The sequence below is a fragment of the Eublepharis macularius genome, chromosome 8 (genome assembly GCF_028583425.1).
Source record: "Eublepharis macularius isolate TG4126 chromosome 8, MPM_Emac_v1.0, whole genome shotgun sequence".
Taxonomy (NCBI): Eukaryota; Metazoa; Chordata; class Lepidosauria; order Squamata; family Eublepharidae; genus Eublepharis; species Eublepharis macularius.
This window is the reverse complement of record NC_072797.1, coordinates 36,172,931-36,188,256: the sequence shown is the minus strand read 5'-3', so window position 1 is coordinate 36,188,256 and position 15,326 is coordinate 36,172,931. Positions and strand designations below refer to the sequence as shown.

Sequence of the window (15,326 nt, the reverse complement as noted above, 5' to 3'; positions counted from 1 at the left end):
TTCTTCTTGGGTGAGGAGAGCAGGCTCAGTGGTGGTAGGATTGTTACCCCAATTTTGATTCCAACGGTGACTTTTGCAAGCCTCATGGGTGAATGTGATGCTTCCCTCTGCCCAGTTGATGTAGGGGTTGTGATCGCATAACCATCGGCTTCCCAGGATCAAGGGGTATTTGGCAGTGGCACTAATAACAAATGATCTTACTTCCCAATGTTGTCCCATGCCGGTTATGACCAGAGTGGTTTCAGTAGTGACTGGGTTCATGTTATTGCCATCCATTTGCTCAAAAATGACAGGCGTTTCCAATTCTTTAATAGGAAGTACTAATCCATTCACTAGGGCTGGTGCAATAATGTCTCTAGAGCAGCCCGAGTCTATCAGAGCTTGTACACGGATGTGCATTTTCTTGTCTGGGTTCACTAAGGTTACCGGTATGAAGAGTATGGACCCTTGGGGTCTGTTCGAATTAGGAACTGACTGAGGTTTGATCTGCGTTTGGGTCCTTTTACGACAGATCCATTTCGTTTCCCGAGGTGGGACTCTCTGGATTCTCCTCCCCGGTTAGAGCTGTTGGATCATATTCCATAACTTCTTCTAGCTCTAACCCTCTTTCGGGAGGATTTCTCCGAGGAGCTCCTCTGCCTCTCGCTGTTCTAGGAGCTGGTGTTGGGCGCGGCGGCGCCGGGTAGGCTGTGGGGGCTGGACGTCTTAGTTGGAGCGGAGGTCTTTGCACAGGCCGGTACGGACATTGCGCCGCAAAATGACCACTTTGGCCACACTGCAGGCACAACCCTTGTTGCCATCTAGCATCTCTCGCTCCGCGAGTAGCATATCCAGCACCTCTGCCTCCTCTGGCAAGAACTGAGGAGCGCCTTTGTCCCGTATGTTGTTGTTGTTCCACTAAACGGACTTCTAGCATGCGGTTTTCTACTTCACAAGTTAATTGGATCCATCCTAGTAGAATGGGAGGATTATCTTGCATAAGGGCTCTATCCAACAGCCTAGGATTTAAGCCCTGTTTGAACAAAATTATTTTGGTCGATTCCTCACACCTTGGGCATTTAGCGGCCAGTTGTCGGAATTTTGTAACATAGTCTCTAGCCGACATACTGCCTTGCCTAATAGACTGCAATTCAGTCCGGGCTCTAGTTTCTTCTAGAGGATCTTCATATTGGGCTCGGAGTGCGTCTACTAGCCCTTGAAGAGTATTCAATTCGGGGGCACCGATACCATAAAGTCCTACATACCAATCTGCCGCTTTGCCTTGGAGTCTCGATCCAAGGTGTTCGATTTGGCTGGCCTCGCTTCCGAAAAGATGTCCCCATCGATTAAAGAATTGCACCGCTTGCACTAGGAAGAATCCCAACTTGGATGGGTCTCCATCAAAGGTAGCTTCCAACTTCACCCAGCCCATGGGGAGTTCTTGCCTGGGAGCTGGTGCTGGCATCGGGTAAACGTCGAGCGGGGCGAGTTGCAAAGGAGGCTGTCGCGGCGGTGGCAGTGGAGGTTGCTGAGGATAAGGTTGAGGTTGTTGTGGAGGAGGCCCCCCCTGGATCGGCTGGGGAGGCCCCCCCGGTACGGGTTGTAGCGGCGCTGGCCGAAAAGGTGTTGGCTGGACTGGTGGTGTGCCTCGAGGCACCGGCAATCTGGGCGCTGGTAGCAGAGGAGCGGGAATCGGTCCTTGGGGTGCCGGTCGTAACGGGGATGGGTGAGGAGAAATAGGCTGAAGAGGTAACGGAGTGCCTCCAGGGACTGGCTGACGTGGTATTAGAGTCCCTCTCGGCCCCGGCGTTTGGTGTGGCCGGGGAGTGGTGCCTCTACCAATCGCGCTCGTCACCGGAATGGTTCGCGGCGTACCCCCTCTCGGTAAAACTGGTGGCTCACTCTCTTGGGTCGTGGGTGGAGGCACTACAGGGGAAGCGAGTCTCACGGGACGTTCCGGTTCCCCACCTCCTCCGCCGGTTCCGTTGTCATCTGGTATGATCGGATTTTCGGGACAGGGGTCTTCTGGACGGGGGTCTTCTGGACAGGGTCCTTCCCCGGTATCGGATTCAGAATCTCCAGTTTTGGGTGGCTGTTGCGGCCACGGTTGGATAGGGCCCTCAGGCCGGGGCACAAGGCTTTGTAAAGTAGACAAACTTTGACTGATGTCTGGTAGACCAGCTGGCGGTTCTTCTCCACTGTCCCCCACCACGAGTACAGATAGCAGGTGGACGGCGTGGGCTAAACTTTCTTCCATGCTTGCTAGTCTGGTCTCCAAAACTTGCACTCTATCTGGATTTTCCCCCTCCTGTTCCGTGTACCCAGTAGCCTGCGAGGTTGGCACATATTCTGCATGTGGTCTCGTGGCTTTCGTCTGTTGCCAAGGCAGGGTTTCTTCCATGCCTTGTTCTTCTTGGGATCTTGCAGCTAAGATCCCTTTCGCCAAACCAGTGACTGCTGAAATTCCAGAGTCAATTGCAATCGTTCTGCTTTGAAGCTGCATCCAATGGTGCTCACTTACATCCGGTTGCCCTGACCACGGGGTGACTTCTGAATAATCCCAGCTTAGGACACCGTGGCGGGACGTCTCCCACTCCGTTTGCTCGGTTGTCCTGTTCCAGTAGAGCCACGGTTGGCTGCTGGCGTGCTCGGGTATTGACTCTAAACTTCACCAACTGTCCACCTGTGATTGCGTGAACATCGTACTAGCCCTCCGTTCCCTCGTCTCCCTTGGTCTCACGCCCCACTGCGTCGGGGTGGGTACGGAAAAAAGTGGTTCGGCTGTAGCTCTGGGCTGGGTATCTGCACTGCTGGGAGCGAGGGTGTAGAGCGTAGTAACGGAGGAGCCGTCGCCTCTTGGTACGGGTCCTTGAGGTTCCAATCCTTGAGAGCCGGGGGAGGCATACGGGTCAAACAAAGGGTCCCTGACCGGGACAGCTTTGGAGTCCGTCTGATCCGGCTTAGGCATTGGAAAAGGTTATTGGTAACAAAATGTCAGAACTGTGGCTAGATAATGTCCTTACTCCAGACTACCTTCTGCAATCAGACAAAAGCCCGTTGTTTTCAAAAGTTTACTGAAGAAAGAATGTATTATAGTCCACGAGCCTGAATGCAATATTCAGGATGGTACATGTGAATTGTTACCAATGACAGGCAAAGCATGAGGTACAAAGTAACAGATCCCAGCAGGCCCAACCTCCCCCCATAGTTCTCATAGTTCTCAAAACAATCCCTTTGAAGCTCGGAAAGCGAAAGTCCTTCGAGGCTGGAACAGCGGTAGCCATAACATTCCTCCTCTGGGAGATAGCTGCCTGGGAACATCCTGGCACCTGTGAAGAAAGCACTTATAATACTGAAAGGATTAAAATGGAGTCTCTTTAGCTCTAGCATACCTGAAAGTATTCTGAACATGACACTGGCTTGGTCAGAATGATGTGTTGCAAGACTGAAGTTTCTTCGGAGACCTGGAGAAGACCCCTACAGGATTCTTCCTAGGAGTGGCTTCACTTCCCGCATCTGGGTGGGGGGTCTATATTGGGGCACTCATCCTTGGGTTCCCCAGGGCAACTCGTTCCCAGGCAGATCCTTAGCCTGGACACAGGTGTCAGAGGCCCTGTCCACCCACTGTTTCCGGTGGTTCATGTGCAGTTGCCAGTGGCCCTACCCCACACTGGCTGTTATAGGTAATGGTCCCGACCACCCTGGTAATGGGGAACGGTCCTGTCCATGGCCCAGGTCCCCCTACTAGGTAGACTCTTTACTGGACCAAGACCTTTTTGCCCTCCAAGAATGTTCAAAGTTGAATGCTGTAGTCATAGTGCTCCTTTTGCTGGAGTTGGGCTGCCATCAAGTGCCTCCGGGCCTCCACCAGGCTAGTCTCTCCAACTGTTGGATGTACTCCCTTGGCAGTAAGGCCTCCCCTTGAGGGGATCATACTCACTGCTTCTCAACAAGGACCAGTATCTCCAATGCCTGCCAACCATATACCAGCTCAAAGGAACTGAACCCTGTGGATGCTTGAAGGGGCCTCTCGCAGCACAAAGAACAGAGGGTCCAGGAACAAGTACCACTGGGCCAGCTTCTCTTGAGCTAGCTTCTCCAAAGCTGTCTTCAAGATTTGATTGAAATGTTCCACAAGCCCATTGGTCTGACAGTGATAGATCAAGATGATGATCTGCCTAATCCCCAAGGCTCAACACAGCTGCCATATAAGGGTCAACTGGCTCTCCGAGGGTAACCCTATCATTGCAAAGAAATGGAATAATGCCTGACCACCCCCGTGGCCTGCATGGATCGAAGGGGGATTGCCTCAGGGAACTGGGTGGGTTAATTGGGGATCATGATGACAAATCTGCACCCCCTGGGGTTCTTGGCAGGGGCCTGGTGATGTCCATAGCCACTCCCAGGAAGGGAGATGAGGGTCAACGAGACTAGAGGGGTGTGTAGGAATGTGCGAGAGGACGCCTTTTAGCACACTGAATATGAGTGGCAAAGGGCATTGTCTTGTGGGAAGATGGCCAACCAATAGAACAGATCGAGCATGCAGGCTAGGGTCTTGGCGGGGTCCAGCCCAGGCATAATCATGAGAAAATCGCAGGCCCTTTGGATGGTAGAATGCCAGAACTAAAGGGCAAATTCTCCAAGGAGACTCAATACAGTATATGATATAATAATGTAATGTAATTCCTATATATACAAAGTGCAAGTGCTCAAAGTGCAAAAATACAAATAATTAATACATAGTTTCCAACACTATTTTGCAATATTATATCATTTCTCTGGTATCCATTCCACACAAATGTCTTATTATAGAACCAATACACAATATTGAATTTGCTGAGGTAATTACTCTCTGAGGTAAATTTACTCACTAATTCCAGCACCATAACAGTTTAAATACATTCGTCAAGATCCATATGATTGGTGATTTCTCACTATGGAGATGGGATTTAAATATTAAATGCTGGTCTTAGATGGGAGAATAAACGGGACGCAAGTTAAGGGGATATCACACTAACAGCATTACCAGTCATTTAAAGGTACATATACACTGTATCACAGAGACGAAGAAAAATCAATCTCCTGGTTCTAACCATTTGGGACAAGGCTATCAAGTCTAAATATCCATTGTGCCTTCATTAGTTGTAAACTTCTTTGAAAGTAAGTTGGCTGATTTGAGTTAAGTACCTGTAACACAAAGAATCTGAATTCACATTCACTGTGATGATGGTGAGAAAAATGCTGGACCAATGGATCCTCGAGGCTCTGATTACATATTTTAGAAAGATGTTCTTGTATTCTAATTTTTACTGGATGTGTGGTGCTACCTATATACAACAATCTACATGAACATTAAAAAATAAATACTACATTAGAAGTGGCACATATAGAAAAACATTTAGTGTATAGAGGCTCACCGGTAATTGGATTTTTAAAAGAATTGATGTTTACAGTTAGAGCACAAACATTTCAGTGGCCACAAGCAAAGTGGCCCTGTGGAAGAAGATGTTGTTCAACAATGTTCTCTTTAAAGTCAGAATGCACTAAGATATCCCGCAAACTGCTGGTTCTTCTGGAATGAATGAATAAATTTTACGTTAATTATTTATTATGAAAAATGGAAGATTGGTATTTATTATATATTTATTGTGTATTTATGTACAATATATTTTTAGATGAGATATATTCATGTGCTTCAGGCAGATGCATTGTGGCTGATGAAGAAGCTTTGCAAAATGGGTCGTATTGGTAGATAGCATACCAGTTGCCAACATTTACTATCCCGTGTATGATTACTTCTCTGTGGAAACGACATTGGAGGAGGCACTACTTGCTGCTACAACAGTTGCCTGTGAAGAGAATAAAAAGATACGACTACATTATTCTTAAAGAAGAACTACAATTGTATGAACTTTTATGATATGCTTACCTCAGCAAGTTCAATATTGTTCATTGGTTCTATAATAGGACATTTGTGTGGAATGGATACCAGAGAAATGATATAATATTGCAAAATAGTGTTATATACTATGTATTAATTATTTGTATTTTTGCACTTTGGGCACTTGCAATTTGTATAAATAGGAATTACATTACATTATTATATCTTACATTGTATTGGGTCTCCTTGGGGTATTTCTCCTTTAGTTCTGGCATTCTTACTTGGAGACTTTCCCCTCTTGGTTTTTCCCTTCAGATTGTAGGCTGGGGGATCAGGAGCTGGTACACCTCTCCTCGGCCCCAGGGGGCCTAAGTATGGCAGAACCATACCTTCTTTCCCTTTGGATCCTTGGTAAGCATGAGGCCCATTGGGCATCTCTTACCTGGCCCTCATAGATTGCGACATCACAATCTATGCCCCCTGCGACACAGGGGGCACAAGCTCTCATCTTCTTCCTGCATGGCCTGGAACTGGAGTAACACCTCCCCCAAAATGGGAGCCCTCTTTTTTTCCAACTCCTGTTGCTAGGGGTCACCATGGGGTTCTTCCAGCTCTCCCCATAGGATTGTGTTGGCTCTGTGATTTGGTGCAACAAGCTGGCAAAGGTGAGGATGTCCCACCCAAGGAGGATCAGGTAGGGCAAATCTTCCACCCTAGCGATGTATAGCTCGAGGAGGTGCCATGTATGGACATAGGGACTAGGACGACCAACTAGCGGTGCTCATGCCAGGAAACACATGAAACTTTATCCCACTGTGCCACAGGGAGGTCATCTGGGATGAGGTACGGCTGTACCATGTATAGTGTACTGCCCAAATCAAGGAGGGCCCTCAGCCTGCATCTGAAAAGGTCCACCTGGACCAAGTATGCTGGACAGCTTCCACCTTGGGCTCCAACGTGTAGGGTCACCTCCCAGCTGGCTTCACACTCCATGTGGCACTTGCACTGGAAGTGACCCATCTTGCTGCAGGTGTAACAGGGTGGGGGTGCAGGGGGAGACACCAGCCTGTCTGTCCCAGTGGGGGCCATTCTATTGGAGATTTGACCCCGGAGAGATCCAGGCTGCATCAGGAAAGCTCCCTGGAGGGGTGGGCCAATGCTCCAGAAATCCTACCCCTCGGGATTCTTGCCCCTCACCTGGCACTGCTCACTGGAGTGACTGCCCAATGAGCATCCAGGGATTGGGGGTCCCTTGCTGGCACAGAGGGTAGTATTGGCCGCCGCATAGTTCTCCAGGATGGTTGTGTCAGCTCCTTCAGGTTGCTGGGCTTTCTGCGAAGGGCCAAGCTCAGACCAGGGGCAGTATAATCTGGAGCACCTGTTCAACCACCACCTTTTCCAGTAGGGCCATCTCGCCCATGGTCTTAGGCCCCAGCCAATGTGTGGCTAGTTTGGTTAATTCCATGGCTATCAGTCAAGGGCGGTCCTCCCTCTTCCAGCACCAACTTCAAAGCTATTGCCTAAAGATTTCCTCTGTGATTTTTTAGTGGTTGAGGATAGTTGCCTGGAGTGTGTCGTAATCAACAACTTGAGCTTTTGGAAGGGCGTGTAATGCTGCCTGATCTTCACTGGTGAGGTAGGGAGCCAAGATGAAAGTCCACTGAGCCTTCAGCCACTGGGCAGTCTCCAGATCTTGGGATTCAGATTTCTTGAGATTCATACATCTCAAGAAAGGTCTCCACATCATCCACAGGGGTCAGCTTTGACAGCTGGAAAAATGGGAGGTGTGGCCTAGCGCCTGCTGCTGATGGGGGCCTAACGCTACCTGTGTTGCCTCCCAAGGCTTGCACAAATCCCGTATCATGACAGCCAGTGACTCCTGCTGCTGGGCCACCACATCCTGCAGAAGCTTGTTCTGCCATTCTGTGAGCTTTTGCTCAAACTTGGTGAGGTCCATGGGTTCTGTTTCTGGAGGGCTCTCTCTACCAGCTTATGCTAAGGAGGGATGCTGGAAGGTTGCCGGGGCTAAGCAGAAGGGGTTGGCTGACCAACGAAGGGGTACTGGCAAGTGGGAGCAGAGACAGGCTGCAGTCCCCATACGGGCCACCAATGTGGCCCGTATGGAGCCTTCTCTTTGCCTGTGGAGAAGTCTGGAGCAGATGCTTCCTCTTGAGGTTCCTTCCCTAGGCCTCCAAGTGGGGAAGTCAGAGGTGCTGCAGAAACAAGGAAGGAGGATTAACGATGCACTGTACTCCCTGTCTTCCTCCAGCATGGGGCTGTCTGTGCAGGTGTGCCCTTGCTCTTACTCCCAGTTCCTTGCTCCCCTTTTGAAGGCATTCCCTGGGCATTCCCCAACCCCCTCCCCAGACTCTGCCTTCCCTGTGGTCCATTGGAGGAGCTCTCTGGGGCCGCCAGGTCTTTGAGCAGGCAAGATCCGTGGGTCCCACCCCAGTCCTTGACCCATTGCAGCCCCCACCTTTCAGAAAGGAGGGGCTGTGGGATGCTTTTGGGGCCAGCAGCCAACCACACTGCCACTGTCCAAACAAGCAGCACTGGCCACATCACAAGGAGGCCAAAACAACAGGCCAGCTGCTTGCCGCGGTGCCGCTACTTCTCCCCACTGTGGCTCCCCTGACAGGTAAGGATATAGTGTCGACGTGATCTGGCCTGGGGGGGCCTCCCTGGGCATCACTGAGGTGGAGGAGGGGTGAAGGCCAGTGTTGGAGGAGCCAACTGCAGACACTTATATTTATTTACAACGTTATGTTTCGCATACTAAGAACCAGTTGTTTCAACTCTGATGACCTTAATAGTATTTCTAATTCTTTTGCTCCTTTATCTTGAACAGTTCAGGCCGTGGTACTTGCCTTGACAATGAGCCTCCCAAGCGTGACTTTCTTTATCCTGCTGTGGCCCCTGGTCAGGTGTATGATGCTGATGAACAGTGTCGTTTCCAGTATGGAGCAACATCCCGTCAGTGTAAATATGGGGTAAGAAGTCTTAATTCTTACGTTAAGTATTCTTCTTAGTCATCTGTATATATCCCTTCATTACATATTTAATTGAATGCAATAAATTGATGTAGTTTTCTTTTAGTAATTTGCACAATAATGATGGTTTAAATTAGGAATGAGAGGTATTTATGCTGCATCTTTTGCTTGAGTCATTTGTATATATTCTGATTGCAAATGTTTGCATAAGAATTAATTGAGCATTTTTTCTAAACCAGGGGACTAGCTCAAAGCATTGATTAAGCATACAGTACAGTCTTAATATAAGCATACAGACTCCTTTTTGATTCCTTGAAGTTAATTCTAAAATTGCCGCTACTGCATTGCAGACAAGGCTCAGAAGATACTAAACCTTCAAGTGCTAATGTATATCATATCACTACTAAGAATTCTAAGACATAACTCATTTTAATTTCTTATTTCCTGGTAGTGATTATTAATAATGATAATCCGTCACACACAGGAGAACAAACAGGTGTTTTCCTACCTATTTGAGAGTATTTATTACTGCTATTATTAATATGAATTCAAAATAATTTAATGGTATGTAGATCAGAGCACTTAGTGTGTTTTGTAGACTAAATCATCAGTTACATTGATTTTACAGTGTCAGTCATCAGCTGGGATTGAAAATAAAAAATGTATTAAAAGTACATTTGTAGAGTTTTGGTGCCAAGTTACATATTATTTTATATACTTTTAAAATAAAAAATAAATTAAAATGTTTAGTCAAGCCTAAAAAAAACTTTTAAAATAATGTACCTAATCACTTGCACTAATCATTTCTGTTAGAGATATAGTACAAAGGGAATTCATTTTTAATATCCCTGGGGTGACAAACACAATATTATTCTTGGGACAATATTGTGACTCTTGGCAGCTCATATTGCAATGGATTTAAAAACTGTATGTGGTTGGCTGTCTGATTGGTTGGGTCTCTCATTCTTGATGACTCAGCAAAGGCCTTTATTATTTCTATTTAAGCTTCCATTCCTTACTCTTCTGTGCTTCCTTGTTATATCCAATCCACTTGCTTTCATACTCTTCTTTTTTCTTTTCCCTGTAGAGTCATCCTATTTATAGTGTTCATTCAGAATCAGAGGGTTTGCAGACATCCAATTTCATGATGTGAACAATTCAAATTTGAGGGATGTTATGTTAAAATTTGCACTAGATGCTTAGCCTGTATTCAGAGATTATGAACAATCTCAAGAACAAGAACAAGTCCTCGCCAAGGCCAATTCCAGGTTTTGGAGGATCCTGTACAGAGAGTACTCAGGGATCCCCCTATGCCCACTGCTAGGATCCTCTTCTTGCCCATCCACTCATATACCCTTACCTGGCTGTCTGTTCTTCCTTTGTCCACTTGCAAGCTGTCCTACCAGCTCCCTACATGCCCTTTCCTTGATGATGCTGGGTCCAGGGGTGCAGTTAGGAGGGGCATGGCCAACAAGAATGCTGATGTTTTGTTGATCACCTACATGCCCTTCTTGAGTAGTGCACAGTAGTGTATGCAGCTGGGGGCAGAAGTGACAAAGCACTCACAAGTAGGGAGTGGAAGGATGTGAATGCAGGCATCAGAGGAGAAGGGAGTCAGTAGCAGAGGGCCTCACCTAGAAACCATGACCCCTGGCAGCTGCCCCACCTCACCGTGTGCTGACATCGTCCCTGGTCCTTGCACTTACATACAATCCTCCTTCCTTCCTCCTCTTATGGACAGAGCCAAAACTGAAGACATCCTGGTTTGAAAGAATCCACTGTTTATCGTGGTTTTTGTTTGAGCTACAAACCAGGCCGAAACCATAGTTTTGAATCCTGGTTTGGAGGTAGGAAACAAGCCACTATTTTGATGTCACAACAAACTGCAGTTTCTGTCAAACCAGAAAGTTTTCAGTGTTAGCCTCGTCAGTGGAGCTTGTTCATGAAATCTAAATGCAGCCTTAGTAATGTGCAGATTGCTATTGAGCATATGAATCTTATCATGCATTAGCCTTTCTAAAAATTGGCATATTCTATATTGTGTGGTTGATATTGTATAACAATATTCAGTGTGTGGCTTGGGCAGAGGTTTTTCCCAGGCACAAGAGTTTCTGCCACTTCAAGAGCTTATGAACCCCCTTCTGCCAACCTATGGCTGCTTGTAATCTTGAACAGCACTTTGCTTGTGGGTTTACACTACAGTGAAAAACAAAGTGAGAAAAAAAACCTGAACAGAATCAGCACCTGGAGAAAATACTGCTGTTAGACTATGATATTAAAACAATCTTTCTCAGTCTTCTACTGTGTACCTTACTTAAGCCAGTTCTAAGCCTCTTTTTATCAGGTGAGGATGCAGAATCTTTCATGGCTGCACAATAGTTTTTAATTTTTTAAATTATTTTTAAAAAGTTAAAACAAATCTAATATAAAATAGAAATAAAAATATGACAACAATAGTGGGCAGGTCTATATATAAGCATCTATAAAATGTTTCCAAGCATCTAAAAATAAGTTCATATGCACCTGTTGTCTAGATGCCATAGATCTGTGAAGTACAGGGAAAAAGAGATTCTTTTAGCAACAGTGCTCCTGTCCGGTGGGTGGAAAAGAGGGCTCACCTTGGTCTTATGGTGGGTAGCTGAAGAAGGAGAAGTTCCTTTCTTCATATACTGTTTACTTAATGTTTACTGTCTCACCTCTATTTTCTTAATCTGCATTATGTCTTCTTATGAAAGTATGCTGGCTCTGCTTCATAAATTCTGCGATTCCTGCTGATATATCTTTGTGGGATTTGCATGAATCCCACATGTGACCATTCTTCATACATGCAATTAGCCTCATGTACACAGTCTGTGAAACCATGGCAGAAGGCCAAATCTGTAGGATTTCTGTCCTGTGTGCCATAGCATTTGGTCATACTAACCTGCAGGATCAATCTAAATCCAAACACCTCTTGTCAAATTGTTTGAATATTCTAAAACTATTTTCTAAAACTTATATATGCTGAACAATAATTGTAAAAGTGTCTTAGTATCCTTGTATAAGTTTAATCAAATCATGAGTTTTTTCAGTTCTGTTGCGTCCATATATAGTAGAGGGTTGTGTTCATGTATATGCCAAATTAAAAATCTTCAGAAGCTGTTATACTAAATGTCATGCAGTTGTAGATATAATAATTTATATTATAATAATGTTAATAAATCTAACTCCTGCTGCCTTTGCAAAATGGCCAAAAGAGAACATAAAGTTTATATTATCTTGCATCAGTGATTAGATGCCCAAGGAAAACAGTGTAAATTGTGCATAGGCAAATGACAGTCCACAGGCAAAGTCTTATTCATGATCCTAAATTTAAAAAAACAACAACACCTCACCTGCAATTTCTTCTACTGTATTGTTGCTTCATGCTGAAATGAACTTATTCCTGGAAAGAATGGAGAAGAAATAGAGGGAGAAGCATTAATCAATCATTTATTTGCAGCAAAGGGAAATATTTAGGGAAGTGGAGGGGCTTCCTAAGGAGAAATTGTTTGGCACATATGCTCTGAGTAATGGAATTCTGCTTGGTAAAGGAGAAGGAAGCTGAAGTAGGGTGGCTCACTGCTCTTACTTGAAAATGAGGTGAACCATTGCCCTTGTGAGCAGATCTAAAGCCAATTTAGTTAATGATGACAGTCATAGATACAGAAGACAAGATCATATAAAATACAATGACTGTAATGGCTTATGTTATTGTGCTGCCATTGCCCCCTGCTGCTGCCATCTATCTAGTCTGAGAAGATAACCCTCCAAGTTTACTCCTTTGATAACCCTGCTCTCCTTGAACATATTACTTCCTGTCACAATTACAATAGGCAGCCAGAAGTCTAACTAGATTGCTTTTAAAGAGATTTGTAAGTAAGAAGAGATCAAATGGATTATCTACTTAAGCCCCCAGTTGGGGCAGCAGGTGGACATGTGACTGAGCCCATGGGCAGAATGTGAGGTAGCTGCCCCGTTAGGGTTGCCAGGCCCTCTCAACCTCTTGGCGGGGAATGGGGGCCTGGAACTTACCTTTGGGGAGAGGGGGGTGAGCATGCGTGGAGTACATGTGCAACCCCACAGGTGCAATGACATCACTTCAGGAGTGACGCCATCATGCGACCCCTGGGCAGGCCTGTTTTCGGGCGCTGCGGAGTGCTCCTGCTCTCCACAGCGCCGGAAATGGGCTGTTCTGCTGCAGTTTGGGCCCGTTTTTGAGGCGCTGTGGAGCGCAGAAGCGTTCCTGTGCTCCACAGCGCCTCAAAATGGGCCCAATCCGCAGCAGTATGGGTCCATTTTGGGCACTGCTGCGCTCTGCAGCGGCTCAAAAACGGGCCCAATCCATGCCAAAACAGGCCCATTTGGGGCACTGGAGCGCAGGAGCGTTCCTGCACTCCGCAGTGCCTCAAAATGGGCCTGATCCACAGCAGAACGGGCCCGTTTTGGGTGCTGCTGAGTGCAGGAGCATTCCTGCGCTCTGCAGTGCCTCAAAACGGGCCCAGTCCGCACCGAAATGGGCCCGTTTGGGCGCTGCGGAGCGCAGTAGCTGTGCTCTGCAGCTGCTGAAGATGGGCCCAGTTTGCCATGGATCGGGCCCAGTTTGAATTCTGCAGAGCTCAGGAGCGCTCCTGCACTCCACAGCTGCCCCAATCCGGGCCAAAACAGGCCCAATCCTGGCGGCTGTGGTGCATGGGAGTGCGCCGTGCCACGGGGGAGCGTGCAAGGAAGGTGCGCGCCCCCTGCTGCTCAGGAAAGTGGGAGCGGGGTGTGGGGAGCGGGGTGGGGAATCCCCCACCCCCACCAGGGGTCTGGGATCCCTATGCCCCATTCATGTCTTATTATCACCTGTATTTGGGCTTTTAAACGTTCCTTCGAAAATTCCGTCCACATTTGTTTTTAGAGTTACTCCACAGACAACCATTTAATTGGATCTATAAGTTACCATCCTTTCTTTCCTATTTTCTCTATCCCCTCTCCATCCTTTTTTCTCTTATTATATACGTATGGATTTTCAATGTACACATATGAATTATTTCATTAATTTATTAAACACACAAGTGTTCAGAACTTCATGATTAGTTTATGTAATTTTTTTCTCTGCTTGAACCACTCTAACCTGTAGTTAGGTAGAAAAATTACTCTACTCATGTAGAGAAATTGATCTAGGAAATACAACTGCACTGTGGCTTCAAAAAATAGAGTTTTTTTGTTTTTGTTTTAGAAAAAATACTTTTAACAATCATAGAAGATACTCTGGTTGTATTTATTTCAAGTTTTTTCCGCATTATCATAGGCATGAATGAGTGCTTACTCATTTATAGAAGCTGTTTGTTGCTGTATAGATACTAGCAAAGTAGCAGGACAGAGGTTATAGTTAGTTTATCTGAATATTTATTATTGCAGAATATTTTTCTTTATTTTAGGCACTCATGTATTACATATATAGATGCCTCATTATTTTATTTATTTTATTTTTATTTTAGTTTATCCTTTTTCCCTGCTCCTGCAGAACTATTTAGTTGCTAACACTACTGCTGCTATACCTTCACAGTACTTGTACAAAGAAGAATACAAGAAAAAAATCAAGTCAGTTTTCCATTACATGCTTTTTTCACTACTTATTCTTGATTTGGAATTTATTTATGAATTCAACTTAGAAATTCTGTAGTTGAGAAAAAATAATGTATTGTTGGTCTGCTTCAAATCCACATAATAGTGTCAAGAAAGAAAAACACCTTAAATCTTTCAATTAAAATATATGGTAAGGCTATTTGTCATCATAATTGGCAAAGCATTATTTGCATAAACATTAGCATGATAAGCACAGATATTAAGCGCTGGAATACTTTAGTATTTATTTTCCAATCCTAAATGTTTATATTACTTATATAGAGATCAATACTAAGAAAATAGACGGTTAATAATACATTGTTTATATGTACAGAAACGGCTGCGACAGAAGACTGGCCGTGTACAGAAATTTGATTCACTGAGTGGTGGGGATTGGGATTGCGTATCCAGTTCTAAGGTCTCTCCAATGCCCATGCATTAGATGTCATATTTGCATAGTTTCGAGTAGCCCTGTGAGTCTATAGTAGTTAAAAAAAATGAGTCTAGCAGCATTATAAAGACCAATAATATTTTCCAGGGTATAAGCTTTCTTGAATCAAACTCACTTTGACGGATATTTGCATAGAGGACTGTACACACAGAACCTAGCGCATGAAGGTCCAAATCACATCAAGTGTACCACAAAATCAAGATTATATAGATTGTTCAGGCCTACACATACGTGCACATTGATCTCTATGTTTAACAGTCCCTGTGTAATCCCTTCCCAAATGTTTAATATTTGTAAGGGACACACTTGACTTCTAGAAAGTTGTAGAAATTATTGGACCAGAAGTAATTTTTTCCAGTCCACAAGCAATGTTTCATTATGGGTTCAGGTTGTA

The 15,326-nt window shown here is 45.4% G+C and overlaps 1 protein-coding gene across 1 annotated transcript in view; it reads left to right on the top strand.

The window, feature by feature from the left end:
• ADAMTS6 (ADAM metallopeptidase with thrombospondin type 1 motif 6) overlaps window positions 1-15,326 on the top strand; it is a 275,919-nt gene that overhangs the window by 144,586 nt on the left and 116,007 nt on the right. Inside the window, exon 10 of the mRNA XM_054986105.1 lies at window positions 8,709-8,850. Coding sequence (XP_054842080.1) covers window positions 8,709-8,850 — 142 coding nt within the window. The remainder of the gene's footprint in view (window positions 1-8,708; window positions 8,851-15,326) is intronic.